This window comes from Xenopus laevis, chromosome 4L (assembly GCF_017654675.1).
Source record: "Xenopus laevis strain J_2021 chromosome 4L, Xenopus_laevis_v10.1, whole genome shotgun sequence".
NCBI lineage: Eukaryota > Metazoa > Chordata > Amphibia > Anura > Pipidae > Xenopus > Xenopus laevis.
The window spans coordinates 16202258-16223716 of record NC_054377.1 but is presented as its reverse complement, the minus strand read 5'-3'; the positions used below and the strand labels follow the sequence as shown (position 1 = coordinate 16223716).

General features: G+C 42.8%; 1 protein-coding gene across 1 annotated transcript; it reads left to right on the top strand.

Annotated features, from left to right (window-relative positions):
- The first annotated feature begins 9832 nt into the window (after window positions 1–9832).
- Window positions 9833–21206, top strand: tspan32.L (tetraspanin 32 L homeolog). The gene is made up of 8 exons (XM_018257473.2): window positions 9833–10066; window positions 11241–11355; window positions 12562–12659; window positions 13961–14035; window positions 19170–19271; window positions 19470–19550; window positions 19986–20069; window positions 20978–21206. Exons 1-8 carry the CDS (start codon window positions 10001–10003, stop codon window positions 21134–21136), a joined length of 780 nt encoding a protein of 259 aa, XP_018112962.1. The 5' UTR covers window positions 9833–10000; the 3' UTR covers window positions 21137–21206.
- Window positions 21207–21459: the final 253 nt, after the last annotated feature.

Genomic DNA, 21459 nt, shown 5'->3' with positions numbered 1-21459 from the left:
CCTATATACTTCCTCTTAAAGGACAAGGAAAGGAATATATGTTGGGGGTGTCAATATATTAGGCACCCCCAGTGTATTAAATGTATAACTTTTTGCCACTGTCCAGTGGCCAGAAAATGTTGTACCAGTATATACTCTCTCTGCCTATCGCAGCCCAACTGAAATTTTTGGCTCCCCTTAAAGGGAAAGAAAATAATTTTATTATACCGGCTTTCTCCTGTTAAAAAACGCTGAACCTTACTATAGAGCTGTCCCACTGCACCCCTTATTCTCTATGGAAGTTCAGAAAAAACTTAGTTACACATGGAAACCAACTCACCAATGAGAATTCAACTGACCAAAAACTTAATTACAGATGAAAGAGAATCGACCAATGAGAATGCTGATTTCCACCACCATGTCAGGCTTACATACAGAGATTATTGTGCCATTTTTTAAATGTCATTATATGACACTGGAATGAGACATGGAGATAAAGGACTACTTGTTCAGTGCTGGGAAACTGCAACTGCAGGAACAAAGAAGACGGAGCCAGTTGGGGTTCTCATTGGAGGACTGTTTTGCATTTTAATGCTGCCCTGGGCGACACTTTATGGAGCAATATTGCTTTAAGCAGGGGCGTAACTATAGAGGAAGCAGACCCTGCGGCTGCAGGGGGGGCCCAGGAGGTATAGGGACCCCATGAGGTCCTAATTCACATACAATTTAAATAAATATTGGTAAAGCTGCTCAACCTGTGGGCCTGAAAAATAATCTGTTGTGGGGCTCAGTAAAATCTAGCACTGGCTTTAAGAATACAAACATGATGTTGCCAGGGTCGGACTGGGCCGGCGGAACACCTAGAAAAAATATGGTGGGCCCCGGCCCTTGTGTGCCCCTGCCGGCCCAGACCCGCTCCATGATTGGCTGGCCCATAAAAAAAAAAGAAATACAGGAAGGCGAGGTGGCATCTGTGCATGCGCGCCTGCACCGGCGTTTGTGCATGTGCACGCGGGAGCCCAAGAGGGTTGCAACCCGGTGGGCCCTCAATCATCCAGTCCGACCCTGGATGTTGCTGGATTACAGCACCCAACATGCTTCAACCTTTATTATGTGTTACATCATTCTGGGATTTGCAGTATAATAAATGTTTACAAGAAAGCAAAAGCCAATTTATGCATGGCATTTTTATGGGCACAGTATAATCTATACTATTCCTATGAATATATCTGCACTTTTGCACATAGTCCTAATCATTATTGCAGACACATCTGTGACTGTCTCCAGTATTATTAAAGCCACATTTGCACATAATCCCCAGTATTACTGCAGACACATTTGCACACTGTCCCCAGCATTATTTAGCTGTTTTAATAGAGTCATAGATTCATGGGAGGGGGTCATTCCTCCACTTTATAGAGCACTGGTAAAGCCCCATCTAGAATATGCCATACAGTTTTGGTCTCCATCTCTCAAACTGGACATTATTATTAGAGAGGGTACAGAGAAGGGCAACTAAGCTGGTAAAAGGTATTGAAAATCTTAGCTATGAGGAAAGACTGGCCAAATTAGGGATGTTCACGCTGGAGAAGAGGCATTTAAGGGGGGATATGATAACTATGTATAAATATATAAGGGGATCATATAATAATCTCTCTAATGCTTTATTTATCAGTAGGTCTTTCCAGCTGACGCAAGGTCACCCATTCCGATTAGAAGAAAGGAGGTCTCGTCTAAATATTCGGAAGGGGTTTTTTTTACAGTGAGAGCTGTGAAGATGTGAAATTCTCTCCCTGAATCAGTTGTACAGGCTGATACATTAGATAGCTTTAAGAAGGGGTTGTGTTTAGCAAGTGAGGATGGGTGGTGGCACACATGGCTATCCAGGGAGATTAGTCGCCCAGTGACAAATCTCTTCTTCTTCGGGCGACTAATGCCTTCCCACCAGCTAGAATGGGAATCGGCAGCATGATGGCACTCGGATCGCTTTGTTTTTCCGAATTTGCCTCACGAGGAAACTTCAGGCGACTTCGGAAAACTGAAGCGATCTGAGGTACCATCTAGCCGGCGGGAAGGCATTTTGGGGAGATTAGTCGCCCGGAGAAGAGGATATTTGTCACTGGGTCGACTAATCTCCCCGAATAGCCACGTGTGCCCCCACCCTTATGGAAGATAGCTCATAGTAAAAGATGACCCAGGGACTGGTCTGATTTTGGGAGTCAGGAAGGATTTTTCCCCCCTCTGAGGCTTCAAATTGGGTATTTTTGCCTTCCTATGGATCAACTGGCAGTTTGACAGGTTTTTACATAGTCTTAAAAGGCTGAACCTGATGGATGTCTTTTTTCAACCTAACGTACTGTAGCACCTATTTGACGGTATTTAGTCGAATACCCACTAGCAGGGTAGAGCATTGCTACATGCGACTTACACAACAGGGTCAGGGCCTTCGCCATGTGGAAGTGTTCCCTCTATGGTGTAGTGCAACTACATCCCCTCAGGCCGGCCCGGACTGGCAATCTGTGGGTTCTGGCAAATGCCAGAGGGGCTGCTATAAATCGCCATAGAAAGTCAGTATTTAGTGGGCTGGTGGGAGCTGTTTGTGCCTCTGTGTGGGCTGATTGGGCCTCTGTGTACCTGAAATGCCAGGGCCTATTTTAACTCTCAGTCCGGAACTGCCCTCAGGCTACTGTGCACACAAAACATACAAAAGATGGGCGCCAGGAGGTTCTTGCAGTAAAACAGAAACGGTTTATTAACCATGCAAGAGGCAAGTGACCACAGGTTTAGTAGTCAGGCAGGAGCTGAGGCAATAGCACATTTCTCACACAGAGCTGCAGGCATTAGGCATTTCTCACAGAGGAAAGATCTCCATTAGGTTTTTGCAGTATTCACACACATTCCCTACCCTTACAGTCCCTCTTCACTGAGGTCCCTGACTGGAGGCAACACACAGAGCCTCTGGGAAGCTACTCCCTTACTGCAAATCCTTGTTGGAGCTTCAGCTGCTCTTTCTCTCTCACCTCTCTGCCTTTCTCTCCTAGAGAGACTATAACAAGTCTGCCCTAGTGTAACTATTCCTCATTCACGGGGTTTCCTGGTCCCTGACTTCTTCTCCAAAGCACATGGGCCTTTCTGGGCCTAGCTGTAGCCAGGCTCCCCTGAGCACACCCAGCTGGATCACCATCCACAGGCCAAAGAGGAAGTGGCCACTCCCTACACACACTATATGGCAGTGTAGCAGGGGAGTGTCATTCTCTCCTGGCAGATCACTCTAAGAAAAAGGTGGGGGCCTTAAAGTTGCAGGGCAGATTAACCCATAGGGGCCCTACATTACTATGTTACTATTATTGCAACTACATTTGCACACAGCCCCAGCATTATAAAAGCTGCACAGTCCCCAGTATTACTGCAAACACATTTGCACACTGTCCCCAACATTATTGCAGTCACATTTGTACATAGTCCCCAGCAATACTGCTGGCACATTTGCATGTATTCCCTAGTATTACTGCAGCCACATTCACACACAGTCCCCAGTATTACTGCAGGCATCTTGTCTTGTAGCAAAAATGCCACCCCTTAGTTGTTATTAGTGCCATGCCCTGGGCTCCACAATCAGGCCCAGACTGAGAGTCTAAACAGGCCCTGGCATGTCAAGTACACAGAGTCCCAAACTGTCTATGGCATTTTACCACAGCCATTGCCAGTCCAGGTCAGTCCACAATGACTAAAGCCAATTACAGATAGAGTGGATTCTGGGTTAGTTGCATACAGCAGTATTTGCCAGAGTTGGAGCTTTAATGGGTTTTCCATTCAACACAAAAAGATGCAGTGGGGCAATTAAGAGCTACACTGGGTGTTTTGGAGGGATGAACTGGGCCGGATTTACATAGTAGGCACCCTAGGCCTGTTGACGTTTGTTACCCTGTCCCCTCCCTTTTATTCAATCAAATGTTCAACATCGGGATCAGAGCAATGAGTATATTTTAAAAACTATAGTATCACCAGTGTTTTTGAACCAAAGTGGGTGTGGTCCGGCAGCATGCCGCCCCTAAAATCCTGCCATCCTAGGCCCGGGCCTTGGTGGCCTCTCCACAAATCCGAACAATAAACTACATATTCAGCCATTGTTCCTTATGCCTTTAAGATGGTGCTGTTCGCCTGTTCTCTTGGACACGTATCTCAGCTATCCTTGCATTGATTTATTGCAGTGACACTTCTCATAAGTTCAGTTACCCTTTCACATTTGTGATAATAACTGTAGAAGCAATGCCCCTGTTTATCCTGCCCCATCTCTGCCCCACGCTGTTCCTTCCTGCAGTTAAGTATTTCCCATATCTGTGCACAGACCTGTCCCTGATACATGTCATTGCAACCGAGGACAGCTGATCGTCCAGCACATACACCGCCCGGAGGTAATACACCCAACCACCCTGATCCCAGTATAACATTAACAGTAAGTCACTACATGTCACATATACACAGGGAACCCTCACTAACTTGCCACTGTGAAGCCTGTTAAACCCTACCCAAGCGATACTTCATACCCCTGAGGGGGGATCATGGCAGAGCAAAAGGGAATAGGTCTTTCCTTGATAATAACCAATATGGAGCAGGTACTCAATAAGGCAAACTTCCACCAGGCAAATGTTCAAAAGTGAAAAAGGTTTATTGTGTCCACAGCCTGATGCGTTTCATGTCACAAACACTTAATCATAGGCTATTTAGCCTATGATTAAGTGTTTGTGACACGAAACGCTCTCCTATTATGGTGACCTTATTATGGTGACCACATTGCACTGACCCTACATGTTACCCAACCTCTAAACCCCTACAAAATAATTAGTATAGCCCTTCTTCCGTCACTGCCCCAATATCCCTTTATTGCAACACAAAGCTCCTGTGTTAACCCTCTAATATCTAATAACCCCCGATGCCCTTGCCGGTAAAACTGTATCTGCTTCCGAGTGATTTCAATATAATGAAGAAATAAAATGCAAAGAATAGTTCATCATGACAAACTGGGAGGGGTGGAGTTCAGCTACCCAGCTATCGGTGTCACTATGTGATTGTTGATGTTCAGACACTAGGGGTCATTTATCTACACTGGGCAAATTTGCCCATGGGCAGTAACCCATGGCAACCAATCAAATTGCTGCATTCATTGTTCTACTTGCAGCTGGCTTTAAAAAGCTAATCACTGATTGGTTGCTATAGGTAACTGCCCATGGGCAAATTTGCCCAGTGTTGATAAATGAGCCCCACTGTCTGGAAATTGATTTTTTATTCAAGTGGACTTGAGTCTTTATCTGAAATTGGCCAATTGCGATGCTCTGCAGGCGCCGGTGTATGGACATGGTGACAACCATCTGATTTTAAGATGGGGGTGGAAGCTGATAAGCACTAATTACATAACAATCACAGATGTCAGGCTTTTTGAGTTATTTTGCAACAATTAATGGATTCTAAGGTGGAGCAAAAGTCTTTATGCTCCATTCCAGGCAGACAGCCCCTGGGTCTGTCCTAGGCTACAGTTTGCAAATGAGAAATAGGTATGAGATCTGTTATCTAGAATACATGGGACCAGGGGTATTGCAGGTAAGGGATCTTTCTGTAATTTGGATTGCCATTACTTAATTAAGTCTGGTAAAAAGAAATATTTAGACATAAAATGAACCCAATAGGATTGTTTTGCCACCAATATGAATTTAGCTCAGTTACAATTAAGTACATTGTACTCTTTTATTATTACAGAGAAAAAGGATGGAGTCTATGGAAGGTGGCCTTCCTGTAATTTGGAGCTTTCTGGATAAGGGGTTTCCGGATAAAGGATCCCATACATATTTGTGTTTATATACAGTATATATATATTATTATTAGTAGTAGTATTATTGTTTTAAATAGTAACTACCTGGTAAAGTCTCTGCATGCCTGGACATTTGCATATAGAAGGGAGCAGGAGGCAAGATGGAACAAAATATTTGACTAAGGAAAGGAAATCATACAATAATCCTGTAATCCACTCTTCATATTTAGGAGATGTTCAGTGTAAATCAGAGGGGCTCAGTTATTCCTGCATCTAAATGTCACCATTCCACTTTACCCCAGTTTAAGTCCAAATGTTCCTCTCTTCTCACTGGGCACTATCCCTCTGGTGAAGCACTACGACATGGGTTTCTCAGCCTGGGGTCTTGTATCTTGGCACCGGACTTGGTCCTCACCTCACCCACTGTATTCAGCCTGGGGTCTTGGGTCTTGATACCCTATCTGGTCCTCAACTCACCCACTGTAGTCCCTGCTCTAGTGGTTCAAATACCACGGGTTCCTAACCCCACTATTTCTCCTCGTTGGAGCCACATCTGCTCACTAGCTACCCTGTGCTGACTCTCACTCCTAGAGTGACTATTACTGCATTCACTATCACTAACTCACACTTAACTAATTTCACCGGCAGACCTGGACCTGTAGTACCTCTCAGTGAGGCAAAGTCCCAGGACAGACCCAGACCGCATGGTGCTAAACCCCTTTATTTTGACAAACAGTGCCATCTAGTGGACAATCTCTGGAACTAATGTGGACCCAGCAAGGGACATAGCTGCCTGAGTTAACTAAAGGACCCTTAGGTGTCCAAATACTAAAGGGGAACTGCCGGAGTAATTTAACCCAAATCTCAGGGTCCCTACACTAAATAACTTAAAAATCACAAATAATTAAAAAAGAAAAACAATTGCACATTGTCTCAGAATATCAGTCTCAACATAATACTTAAAGTTAACTTACAGGTGAAAAACCCCTTTAAAATTTGTTGGGAAATCAAAACAATTAGGGCAATTCCTATGGTCATTGGTGCTTTATAGTGATGAATTTTGCTTTGCCAGAAAATTTGAGAAACACAGTAAAATCAATGGACATTTCTCACTGCAACTTTTTCCATGCAAAATACATTTGAGTTTATGGGCGTTTTTTTCCCTTTGCAACAGCTTTTTTTTTGGCACAGAATACGGTATGGGACCTATGGAATTCTCGGGATCTGGGGTATTTAACGGCTCTTTCTGTAATTTAGATCTCCATACCTCAAGTCTACTAGAAAATCATGTAAACATTAAATATACCCAATAGGCTGGCTTTGCTTCCAATAAGGATTAATTATATCTTAGTTGGGATCAAGTACAAGCTATTGTTTTATTATTACAGAGAAAAAGGAAATCATTTTTAAAACTTTGGATCATTTGGATAAAATGGAGTCCATGGGAGACGACCTTTCTGGATAACGGGTTGCCGAATAACGGATCCCATGCCTGTATTGCCTTTTTTTTTTTTGGAGCTATTTTTCGCAGAGAAAAAATGTATACAGTTAAATTGTATGGTGGTTTCCATGCCTGCCAAAAAAAATTACTCATTAATATTGGTACTGGGGTGTGACTTCAATCTGTGGGGTTTAATGTTAATATTAAGTTTTATTCTCCTTTAAACCATTAGCCATTTGCATACATTACACCTGGAAAGCATGGATCAAACAATAAACATTGCAGACTCATCAGCTGCCCCATCGTGAAAATGTTTAGAGGGGCTAAAATCCTGCTGTGGGTCCCAGTAACTGCTAATACTGTCAGTGTACATCATTGTAGACTGTAGGGCTGGAACAGACCATTGGATGGAGGATGGGCCAGTTAGAGTGAGATAAGTGGGGAATGCCTCTTTGCTCCCCGAGATATTCCAGACCAAATATTAGATCCCAAGGGCGGGGTCTTAAACCTTTAAAGTTCAAGATGCACAGCTTAGATCTCGCAGTAATATACCATCCTACTGACCTGCACCGCAGCAGCTATTTGGCACACCCTGGTGTTTAGCTAAGGTATAGTAGCCTACTTTTTAAATACTGTATGTGCGCTCAAGGGGGATTGCTATTGCACCCCTGTCATAAACATACAGTATATTGGAAAGTTCCATATAGGGCAAAACCCACAGGCTGCAGGACAAAATGTAAATATTTTATGGAGCATGTTAGTATCGCTTTAAATTAACCCTTGCTTCAAACTGTGGTCATTTAATGCACTGCCTTCCCCAGCTCCTTTGAGTACTAAACTGCTTTCACTGTTACATGCCAATATACATCTGCCCTGGAGCTAGTGGGCTTGTAAGGGCTCAAGTGTCTGTTGTGTGAGGCCGCAGTTGTGCAATTGCACATCTCAGTGAAGCTCAGATTATCTAGTCCTGCACAGCAGTGAGTAGGGAGATTTACAGCAGAACATTCGGTTGTTATTTCACCTACGGAGACAGAATAGCCACGTAATTACTGCATTTAAATGTCATGATGATTACAAGAAAAATGGTCTGAATGTGACATTCCAAAATAAACTCATTAAAAATAAAAATGTGTAACCCTTTCTCTTCCAACCACACACAGTCCTGAATAATGATCATGACAGCTTATTGCATCCTGCCCGACACAATAGAGTTGTAAGTACAATCCACTAGGGCTGCATATAATGGGAATTATTTAAATTACTGGGACCATATACAGTAAAATATATATATATATATAGTCACACTCCCTTCCCAGAGACTATTATCCACTGTTACTATAGGCACCATCTCTCCCTACTATACCTGCTATCCCACAGTCACACTCCCTTCCCAGAGACTATTATCCCACTGTTACTATAGGCACCATCTCTCCCTACTATACCTGCTATCCCACAGTCACACTCCCTTCCCAGAGACTATTATTCACTGTTAATATAGGCACCATCTCTCCCTACTATACCTGCTATCCCACAGTCACACTCCCTTCCCAGAGACTATTATCCCACTGTTACTATAGGCACCATCTCTCCCTACTATACCTGCTATCCCACAGTCACACTCCCTTCCCAGAGACTATTATTCACTGTTACTATAGACACCACCTCTCCCTACTATACCTGCTATCCCACAGTCACACTGCCTTCCCAGAGACTATTATCCACTGTTACTATAGGCACCATCTCTCCCTACTATACCTGCTATCCCACAGTCACACTCCCTTCCCAGAGACTATTATCCCACTGTTACTATAGGCACCATCTCTCCCTACTATACCTGCTATCCCACAGTCACACTCCCTTCCCAGAGACTATTATCCCACTGTTACTATAGACAACATCTCTCCCTACTATACCTGCTATCCCACAGTCACACTCCCTTCCCAGAGACTATTATTCACTGTTAATATAGGCACCACCTCTCCCTACTATACCTGCTATCCCACAGTCACACTCCCTTCCCAGAGACTATTATCCCACTGTTACTATAGGCACCATCTCTCCCTACTATACCTGCTATCCCACAGTCACACTCCCTTCCCAGAGACTATTATCCACTGTTACTATAGACACCATCTCTCCCTACTATACCTGCTATCCCACAGTCACACTCCCTTCCCAGAGACTATTATCGCACTGTTACTATAGGCACCATCTTTCCCTACTATACCTGCTATCCCACAGTCACACTTCCTTCCCAGAGACTATTATCCCACTCCTACTATAGGCATCATCTCTCCCTACTATACCTGCTATCCCACAGTCACACCCCTTTCCCAGAGACTATTATCCCACTGTTACTATAGGCACCATCTCTCCCTACTATACCTGCTATCCCACAGTCACACTTCCTTCCCAGAGACTATTATCCCACTGTTACTATAGGCACCATCTCTCCCTACTATACCTGCTATCCCACAGTCACACTCCCTTCCCAGAGACTATTATCCCACTCCTACTATAGGCACCATTTTTTGTCCTTTCTGACTGCAGAACTCAGTTGCACCACCCATAATGCACTTCAGAGTGATAGAGGCAAGGGACAGTTACTTATCACTATCTGCAGGCAGCAGGAAGCTAAAGACTGGGTGCTTCTACTTATAGCGTATATGTATCTTTCTAAGGAACAAACAGAGCATAGCTGTTAGTGTGTATATACTGTGCTTATAACTCTTATTATGGTGCCTCTGTGTCATTTTGGAAGGGAAACTTGAAACATGGAACAGCAGGTCTGGGTTCGACTGGCCAAGTCCCTACTCCTAGTCAGCTGCCTCTTCATGATGGTAAGTGATAATTACCATGAACTTAAAGGAGTTGTTCACCTTTAAATAACTTTTAGCATGATGTAGGGAATGATATTCTGAGATACTTTGCCATTGGTTTTTGTTATTTATTAATTGTGGTTTATGAGTTATTTAGCTTTTTATTCAGCAGATCTCCAGTTTGCAATTTCAGCAAATTGCTAGGGTCCAAATTACCCTAGCAACCATGCATTGCTTTGAATAAGAGATTGGAATATGAATAGGAGAGGCCTGAATAGAAAGATGAGTAATAAAAAGTAGCAATATAATACATTTGTAGCCTTACAGAGCATTTGTTTTGTAAATGGGGTCAGTGACCTACATTTGAAAGCTGGAAAGAGTCAGCAGAAGCAGGTAAGTAATTACAAAACTATAAAAAACAATGAAGACCAACTGAAAAGTTGCTTAGAATTGGCCACTCTATAGCATACTAAAATGTAATTTAAAGGTAACCTGCCCTTTTGAAGCAGGATATCTCACCCATGACTGTGTGAGTTTTTATGTGAACTAAAAAAATAGTTTAATCCATCAAATTTTATTGTGTTGTAGACCTATGTACCTTACTTTTCTTGTGTTCCTTTCAGTGGCGTAACTAGTTGTTACTGGGCCCCATAGCAAATTCAATTTAGGGCCCCAAAATATTTATAAGTTGGCCTATTTTACCAAGATATATTAAAATTGCTAATTAATTAGGGTCTCACTGGGCCCCCTACACTCCTGTGCCCCCTGCAACCGCAGGGTCTGCTTCCTCTATAGTTACGCCCCTGTTTCCTTTCCTTGTGCCCCAATCAGTGGTGCCATTTTGAAAGGTAATGTCATTTAACTTACCAGGCGTCTTGTGAAAAGTGGAGTTGTCGGACACAATGCACCGTGTTTTTACCCACAATGCAGCATTTCCCCCAGAATTTAGGAATAATTACGGTTGCATGTAACTACTGCCACATCCAGGTGACAGTTGCTCCATGGTTTCCCAGCATTAATAGGGTCACTAGTTCAAAGACGTTCTTTGCACCTTTTTTGCCAGCAGTCGTGCATCACTATAAGTGTGTGTGTGGTTTCAGTGTGAATTTACACTTGTACAATGTGTAATGCTAAAATCTATTCATGACAGTATTACTGATTTTCACATATCAGTTTGTTCTGCATCTCCCATCAGCTCCTGTGCTTAGCCACCTGCATCCTGACAGTAATGACTGGGCTTGGAGGGCATTTTACTGCGATGAAAACCAACGCTCCCCCCGATAGCCCACTCAGAGGAAAACATAGTGCCAGTGAGTGTCACACTTCTTCTCTGCTATTGTATCTAACAGGGGCAACAAAAAGAACACTGACCCTGAGCCAAAGAAAACATTAATTGCCATAGTCTTGGTCTGTTTATGGGCCAACAATTTAAAGGGGTAGTTTAACTTTGAATGGAGTTTTAGGGGCAGATTCACTAAAGGGTAAAGTAGCAAACTCTAGCATCAATTCACCAGAAATCCCATCGGCAGGGACCTCACCAATTTACTTACAGGTGTGGAGGACAATTCGCTAGCGAACAAGACCGTCGCTAGCGTTCGTTCACACTCTATCGCCAGACGACTTTTCTCTCTGGCGAACGGTCCTTACTTCGCAATTCATTGACTGAACTTCACCACCTCAGACTGGGCAAACTGATGAAGCTACATCTTCCTCAATCTTATGTCAGTGACATCATATCCCATATGCCGGAAATGCAGTAGTTGTAAAAAAACATTGGCGACTTTTCTTTTTTTAAAGCAGGATTGCCTTCAAAAGTCCAAACTATTAAATATTTATGCATGATGAATTTTTTAAAACGAATTTGAGGGGCATGCCACATTTGTTTAAGGATGAGCTCATGTCTAGGGCATTAGAGGATCTCTTCTGTCTTCATAATGGCTCATTGGACATGTGTTTGCACTAATATTACTATTAAAGACGTCCAAATGACTTTTTATTCAAATTAACCTAAGCGCAAGACTGCTAGCGAACTTTCTCTCGGCAGAAATGAACTCTAGTGAAAATTCGATATGAAATGCTCGCACAGCTGAAGTAGCACTAGCGAAAAATCACCAGCATTAGGCTGCTGAGACGCAACTTCGCATTTTAATGAATCTGTGCCTGTCGAAGTGGCGAAGCGGTCGCTGGTGAAAACTCGCCATTTAGTGAATTTGCCCCTTACCATGATATAGACTTATACTTGGTATTTATGAGCTGCAGATTGCCGTTACAGATTGGCTTGGCTCAGGAAGTACAGGCCTGACAGATTAGACTGTTATCTCCCTATGTACATTTGTTGCACCTTATCAGCTGGCTCCACTGTACTCTCTGAGACTGTATTAAAGAGAAATGGTAGCAACTCCCCAAGCTGTGTATGTGTATTTCATTTGTGTATCATCTAATGCGGGGGTACAGCTTGTAGCAAATATTAGTAGACATGTCTATGCAACTCTGTGACAGCTCCCTTTCATCCCTAGTGGTGCTTTATGGCAGTGGGGTCAGTGCTTTGCTGCTGCTACTCATCCTTCTCAGCTCCATTTCTGTCCTGCGAGAGTCTCGGCACCTCATGGCATCGGTAAGTACAAATGCCCAGGGTTTGCTACTTTCACCAAACCCATGTATGTGTGAGAGAGCAGACGTCCCTATGAAAGGGATGCCCTGCAATTAAAACACTCATGGCCACCACATTCGATTGTCTTGATGGGCAGTTGTCTTTATTGCAAACTAGCTAATTAGTTTATTTTACCCAACTATCTCATGAATAACTCACGATTCTACCCAACCATCTCATCAGTGACTCATGGTTCTACCCAACCATCTCATCAATAACTTATGATTCTACCCAACTATCTCATCAATAACTCATGGTTCTACCCAACCATCTCATCAATGACTTACAGTTCTACTCAACCATTTCATCACTGGTTCACAGTTTTACCCAACCATCTCATCCATGACACATGGTTCTACCCAATCATCTCATCAATGACTTAGGGTTCTACTCAACCATCTCATTAATCACTTATGGTTCTACCCAACCATCTCATCAATCATTCATGGCTCTACCCAACCATCTAATCAATAAGGTACTATCTAGTAGCATGAAATAGAGAGGGCTAGTGATCTGGGCAGCATACAACCCAGTGAGGATTGTATGAGGATTGTAACCTGAGTGACCAATGGTAAAGATGACACGTTACAGTATTGTGCAGTTCTAGTGATTAGATTCATAGGGACTAAACGTTGCCTTGATAATTGGCTTTAAAAAAAGCAAAACCTTAGTCTAGTCCCTCTACATTATTCTCAACATTGTGTTCTCCCTATATCGTATAGTTATGTTTAATCATCCTATATTCAGAGCTGGAGTTAGCATAGATGGGGCCCCTAAGTTTGTTGGAATTTGTGGCACATTAAAAAGTGGTGACAGGTTCCTTTAATGCCTTCAACATTGAGCGTACAATACAAACAAGGGTAATTTAAGTTTAAATAGAGAAAACAGGTATTTCATTGGATGAGCCTTTTGGGTCGGCTGCCCTGGAGAACTTGGAAAGTGTGTGCAGAGTTGCTTAATGGATCCATCTCTGGTGGTGCTGGACAACCACTCCCATCATTCTTGACCCTTCTTTATGGGGGGAGGTATAGAATGGACTGGTTTGAGCGGCAAAATAATAATTAGCTTGTTTAAACTAGAATGTTCCTGCAAGTCTCAATATGACCAGCAGGGTACAGCATTACACAATTTACCAATTCCATGAGAATCAATGCAACCAAGTAAATATCAGCACGTTCATATACCAAGTGACATGATTCAGAAAATAAAATGTATTTCTTAGGGTGAGAAATTTGGTTAAACTGTTTTGCTATTAAATTCCACAGACTTTTCTTGGCTTTGGATGTATGTTCTGCATTCTCACAACAGGAGTGACCTGGATACAGGACTCTCAGCAACAGGTAACAAATAAAACACTAGGATGTTATCTCTTATCTCCTTCCCTATTAGAGCTCTAATGAGTAGAGTCCTATTTTACTATGGTTCCAAAGCCATGCATTAAATGGAATGCAAACCCTGAAAACTCAGAGTGCAATTTCACAAATTATTATTAATTTTCCCTAATTTGCAAAATATTAACAGTTTTTACACGTCTAATATAATGAATCTGAAACAATAGCTCCACCTGCTTGTCTGGTCATTGATAGTGAAGCTTCCTTCTCTAATGCTTGTGTTTCAATGTGCTAGACTACAGTTTTCTCATGGATTTTGGCTCCTTATCATTGTTCTGTCATTAAGTGGCAGAAGGGAACAGTCGTGTGAAAGTTCAGGCATGTATGGAATGTGCCATGCTCTGGGTATCTCTGAAGTACCCTGGCATCTATGTGTCTCAAGGACGGGCATTATGATATATATGTGTGTCAGCACAGGGATAGAGTTACAAGACAGATTACTCATACATAGAGCCACAGTTACTAGTCCTTTGTACTTTTTTAGTTCTTCTAATTTTCTGATCCTGCTCTGTAAATCTGTTAGAACAATAAGAATTTGTGACTTTCATTCAGCATTTGAACAAGGGAAAGTGCATAGCTCTGCTGAACCCAGGATCACATTTTAAACTGAGTCAGATTCTTTAAATACAGATCTGAATTATTATTCAGAGTCTCTTTCCTAATAACAGTCACTGCACAAGTGCACATCTGTTAGTGGAAACAAGTGAATTTTGGGGAAGAGCTTGCATCAAATCGGTTAGTAACTGACCCTGTGATACATCCATGACTAAACCTGAAACTACTGTGCTGAACTTTGCCTCTGTCCAATGCCCACCCAGGCTTGGACTGGCAATCTGTGAGTTCTGATTGGGCCACTGTGTACCTGAAATGCCAGGGCCTATTTTAGTTTTCAGTCCGGACCTGTGCCCACCCTTGTTGGACCCTCCTTCCTCCCTTACAGACCAAAAGAAAATAAGCAAGGCAACACCTAATATCACCCGTCGTACATAGACCAGCACCTAACTTAACCCCCGTCACACAGAGACCAGCATCTAACCTCACCTCCATTACACACACCAGCACCTAACCTCACCCACCCTCACACAAACACCCTCAGTTCCAACCATGCCATGCTCTCCCAATTTTCCTCAGTCAATGTGGAGGAGGTATTTTTCTGTCTCTCTGCTTCACATGCTAAGTTAATAGGAGTACAATTTTGCAGCCAATTGATGACACCACACTTGCAGCTGCATTTGTAAATAAGCCTGTACATGTCTCAGCCAGCTAATTTGGCTTCTCTAAATGAAGCACCAGTTAAGGGACGGGTATGGGGACAGGAGGGGGGGATGCTTTGTGTCTCCCTTATTCTGCCCTTATAAATTGTCTTTGTGTCATTTATTATGTGCCTTATGTACAGTGCTGTGTAATATGCAGGTACCAATAATAATTATATCCGTGTTCTTCTGTTTACCTTTTTCTTTCTTGGATACTCTTTCCCTTTCTCTGCCTTCTCTTCCATCTGCTTTTCCCCACCCTCCGGCCTTGTTGCTATGTGTGGCTGCTGCAGCATGTTATTAATCAGTGGTCGGCTTTATCCGCAGAGACATATTAATCACCGCTCAGTGACACCGATCAATACATGACATGCAGCTCTCAGCATAAATGTGTAATGCACTCACATACCTACACAGACTTGCACATACACTTGTTATGATCTGCCATGCCTGTAGGTGTATATACCTATGATTATATTTCTAGCTCTATATGTGTGTGTGTGTGCCTTAAAGCAACATGTGTTTTGTATCCCCTGTTTTTGTTATCATGAGCTGAAGGTCACATATTTGGAGGAGACAGACTGGATTTAGTTAATGTTTATGTTACACAATCACAGTGATGTGTTTCATCACAATCACTTGGCTTATAGGGTGCTCTGTGGGAATAATGGCTTACAAAACATCATATGATAAAAGTGCTGCACAAATGCCCCTGGATTTCCCCGAAAAAAAACGTCTACACTGCAGCTAAAGGGGACATAAACATTAGTTAAAGCTCTCCCACCATTGCTCGGCTTTCAGAAGTAGTAGAGTTCACTGCAAAGTGTTATGGCTCCATTAATATTGCTCGGTAGGGTCGGAGGGGCCACAATCAGTCAATCAATCAGTGGGGGGGGATTTATAGTTTCCACGTTCCTGCTGGAGCTGCCAGGTTGCTGAGGGGCAGGAACATGAAAACGTTGAAAACAAGACAGCTCTTCCTGTGTGACTGTCAGTGTAACTGGGTGGCACTTGCCAGGACTGAAAAAATACATAAGTATTTCCTGGTGAGCAGGAGTCGGCTGAGTAGTATTAGCCCCCAAGGCAATACTACTTATCCTGACGTCTGCTTGGATGCCCCTTCCCCTGCTGCTGTTGCATTAACTCCCTGCCTGTGCCAGTTGCTCACTTGAAATAACCCCTCCCCAGATGTACCCTAGGCTAATGCCTTTTCCCTCAGCAAGTTCTCAATCTCTGCCCCTTTCAGATCTTGTAAATTTGGGACAGTTGGACAGTCCTACATTATAATCAAAAGGACAGATAAAAACAAGTAATAAAGGAACCAGGCATACATTGTACTCGGAGGGTTCTGTCCAACCGTTGTTTGTTGTATGGAGATAATACAACTGGAAAGCCAAAGGCAGTGGCCCATTTTCACTTGCAATTGTAAAGAGAGAAGGAAAATGTCAGGAATGGGTGTTTGAGCATCTAAGTTAATGCTGGAAAGTGGTGCCCCATGTAAACGCATCCCAACCCATGAATTTTGCACTACACTTTATTTCTGTTGTAGTGTTTATTAGTAGGCCTTTATGGATATGTTGGTTCTCTGAGCTGTACAGAATTAGTTATTGGCTCATCCTTTGTGGCTAGAGAGTTATGTAGCAGCAATGAGGCGAATCTTCCATATAGGATTTATTCATCCTCTAAATAAAGTGTGCAGTCAGAAGGGGTCATTTATTATGCACAGGGCAGGGACCAAAGTGTAAAAATCAAGCACCCCCCACCCTGTGAATTGCCACAGGTTATGGAGCACAGACACAGTCGGACTGGGCTGGTGGGACACCAGGAAAAAACCCAGTGGCCCAGACCTGATCCCTGTATCATCAAAAAAAGACCATGCATGAGGGAAAAAAATGCACATACGCGTCAAAAAGGCACACACAAGCGTAAAAAAAAAACTTGCGGTGGAGGGCATGGGTCTTGAGGGGGGCCCTGGGACAGCAGCACCAGTGGGCCCAGGGCCCCCCAGTCTGAACCTGAGCACAGAGACCTGCAGCTAGCCCAGTAATTTGCCTTCCCTTCTACTCCATACCCTTCTCCTAGCTTGGCCATTGCGTTGTTCTGGTTCAGACCATCCTATACCTTAAGCACAGAGTCTATAGGGCTCATTTACAACAGACAAGGGCAGAGTACTAAGGGTCCTACAGTAATTCTGCAATAGTGGGGGTCAGCGTGAAAAAAGAGGGCACATTTCACACTTTTTTTCACTTTGGACTTTGCCTCCATGGCCGTAAAGATAACTTATGTATATACCTACTGCATTTTAGCTAAATGTAAAAAGTATCTCATTATTAGAGCAAAGCAGGCTGAGAAGTGCAGGCTATCGGGGCTACAGAAGTATGGAGAATTTTTCCGGACCTAAGTAAAAGAACTGAATGCAGATGTAGAACATGGGTCCCAGCTGTGCTGAACATTCCTAAATGGTTTAATCACTCCCAGTGGGGCATTGGGCAAAGGTCTGCAGACATCAGAAGGGGATCAAAGGGGAACTATAGATCTGTGTTACACATAATATAAATCTGGGTTCATATGAGTAGATCTTCCGATTCCAACCATGGCAACTGACTGTATTTTGAGCATTCATCTGTTGTAATAGGGGACCGTTACAAACCTTAGTGGGGCACAGATCAGCTTGTTTGGTGATTGGTGGGTGTGATTTTTCCATTTTGGTTGGGGGGAGGAAGCAAAAAGGGCATTGCCACAATGCATGGGAAATGTGTTGGTATTTGGGAAAAAGACAACAGACTTTTGTATAAGATTATACAATGTTTTAGTGTTTCTGGAGAGTTGGGTAAGGAGCCCATGGACCAAAGAGGACCTTGCGGTATATAGGAGACTGTGGAGGGGTGGGGTTTGGTGAGGGGCTCCTGCTTCTTTCATGTTTACATTTATGTTTTTATGTCAATAAAGAAGTCCCCATTAACACTGGCTATCCAATATCTACTCTCTTTATCATGTGTTACTACAGCCCTGTGTTTGCACAATTACAGTCACTTCCCTCCCAGCTAGACCACCCTTTAAAGTCTATTTTACCCCAAGCTCTACTTTCACATTCTTACCTCTAGTCTCAGGAGAACCAGACCCAAAGCTTAATTCCTACCCAGAACTGTCTATGATTGGTGGTCACTTGACTTCTCAGTACCAATTCAAGTCTTCCTATAAGGTATCAAGTAGGTCTATTGTAAATCCCCCCACTTGGGAGTCTTATGCAGCATTTAAGTCTGGTATTCTAGTACAAAACACACACACCAGGGCATTGCTTTAATGATGGTAAGGACTTTCTTTTAAGGGATAGCCCTTGACCTCCCTACAAGTGTCTCAACTGCTATTAATAGCATCTTGATATAGAATAAACCAGTGCACTCCACTGGCAATGCACACCATGTATTTACACCACATGTATTCATGTAAAGAGGGGACACCCTGCAGTGTATTCTGGGGTGCTTGCATTTACATATTCAGAGGGAATCCAAAAACAGAGAATCAGCTGCCCATATTGGAATCCTGGGGAGAATATTGAGACTTTCTATGCCTCCAAGTTTCATTAATAAGAGCACAAGCCAAAGTGAAAAGGTAATGATTCAATGGTACAATATTTTGTTTGTGTTTTTACTATTCTGTGCATGGAGTGCCTTTATGGGATTAGGTTTGTGATCATGAGTGATGGTGTCCCATGATACACACTCTATATATACATACGCCACCTCTCTTGCTCCTTAGGTGACTGCCAATGGCTACATGTATCTTACTGTCTCATTCCTTTCAATCAATCACTAGGATCTGTTTTTCAGGTTGATACCTCATTACTAGATGTTTATGATGGGCTCTATGAGCAAGTCCTCCGGGACCCCCTACATGTGCACAGGGAGCAACTGCAGATAATGCATGAAACGGTGAGTAGGAGCATGAGCCACTACTTGTTTAATCGTAAAATGTAGTGCACTCTGGAACAGCCAGGAGATGGTGGAGAATGAGACAGAGGTGACTGCACTTAGTGACAGTGGGACTTAGAGACAGGGACTTAGGCTTTGATGTATGAGCAGAACAGGACATTTCTAATCATGGCGTGTGATTAAATGTTTTGTGTTCAGCTCCAGTGCTGTGGAAAGTTCAGGGATGGCTTACCAAGAACTGAGGTGCATAGCTTGTGCAAGAATGCAGAAGAGAGACAGGTAAGTCCATTATCAGGGGGTACAGAAACAACATAGGCTTGGACCCATCCACAGAGCAGTCAGTTAAATTTCTACTAACCCTTCTTTTCCATAGTATATTGTCCTTTACTCTCCCAAGTTTCTATGAAGGTTTTCAGGTGCTCGGTGAAGCTTTTTACTCTAAAGTTGGCCATACATGGTGAAATCCGCTCATTTGTCAAGATCACCATATCAGCAGATCTCTGGCTGATTAGCCCACCCACACACTGGTCCAAATCAGGCTGATCCAATTATTGACCCAGGGGCCAACAATCAAATCATAGAGCAGGAGACCCATCGGACAAGGATGCCATCAATGTGGTGACATAGTCTTCACCTAATCTGATCAGTAGATATTAGTCAGACAGGCCATTCCAAGGTACTAATAATTTAACTTTAAGTATCTACTTCTTTCAGGACTGTGTGGTAGTGATTTCTAAGGTTCTTCAAACACACTGGACCTTGGTTCAAGTTGTACTTCTTGTTTCTCTTGGATTTATAGTGAGTATGAGCATTTGCCTTACAGAGGCCTGTATAGATAAGTACAATCCACAAATGACAAGTTCATAGTATCCCCCACTCTGACTGCAAATAGCTCTCTGTTTTCTTAAAACTTTATAAAGTTGCAGCTATCTTCTCAGACACGGCTACCCTGTGAGGGTTCCTTGGTATTTAGAAAGGAGAAAATTTGCAAGAGAGTCTCTTCTAGGTTTTATTAGCTGCAATTATAAATGAAGGAGAGGAGAGATAAATAGGGTAAAAAGGACAGTCTGCAGACAGTTTCCAATCAGTGCAGCATTTCCATATTATTACATGAAACAATTATTATTTTGATAGAATGAGATTCCTGTCCTGGAACACTTGCAATGTCCTGCTAGGTGTCTCCTTACGGGAAAAAGTTGGCACAGCTCTCCACTGAACTATAATTTTCAAGATTTTGCATTTGCGCTCTTACCCCCATATGTAATTTAAGGCACTGAGTTTGCTCAGGAGTGGCAACCCATGACAGTCAATAAGATTCTTGAATTTAATCAGATGACTAGTAAATGCGACCTGCTGATTGGTTGCTATGGGTTACTGCCCCATGGCAATCTTAGTGCCTTTTCTTACATAACCCCATTAACCTCTTATACCCACCTACTTTAGCACTTAAAAGCAAATTGAAGCCGCCATTATCTATTTTTTTTTAAAAGTGCCTCCGACAGAAAGGACCCCCTTCCAGAACTGCATGTAATGCTTCCGCCGAAGCCACCCCATTGCCCCAAACCTAAGATGAGAACCGTCCCAGTGGAGCTTACACTCTAAGGTCCCTAGAGTGTTTTAGCAGAGACCGGTCTATATGTTTGGGAGTGTGGAAGGAAATCTTAGTGCCTAATCCTAACAATTGTCCATGTTTGTTGCCTTTGCAGGTTCAAGGAATGTTCCTTTCCTCCTTCCTCTACTTCTCTTTCCCTAGAGGAGCAAACTGGGTTCGCAGAGGAGAATACAGCCTGAAAAATGCATTGGAACTGCGCTCAGATCTTAATCCTGATATTCCCCTTGCTCGGCTTCTTCCCCGAGCTGAATAAGAGCTAGATAGATATCCATAAACTCTTATCCCAATTACAGGAAGGACATGTCCCACAGACTCAATTTTAATGAAACAAATCAATTTTTTTTAATATTTTTCCTTTTTGTTTATAATAATAAAGCAGTACCTTGTACTTGATCCCAACTAAGATATAATTTATCCTTATAGGAGGTAAAACAATGCTATTGGGTTTTATAAATGTTTAAATCATCTTTAGTAGACTTAAGGTATGGTGATCCAAATTATGGAAAACCCCAGGTCTCATATCTGTGTGTGTGATATTCTATAGAATTCTATCGTTTGAATCCTACCTGTTCTGTT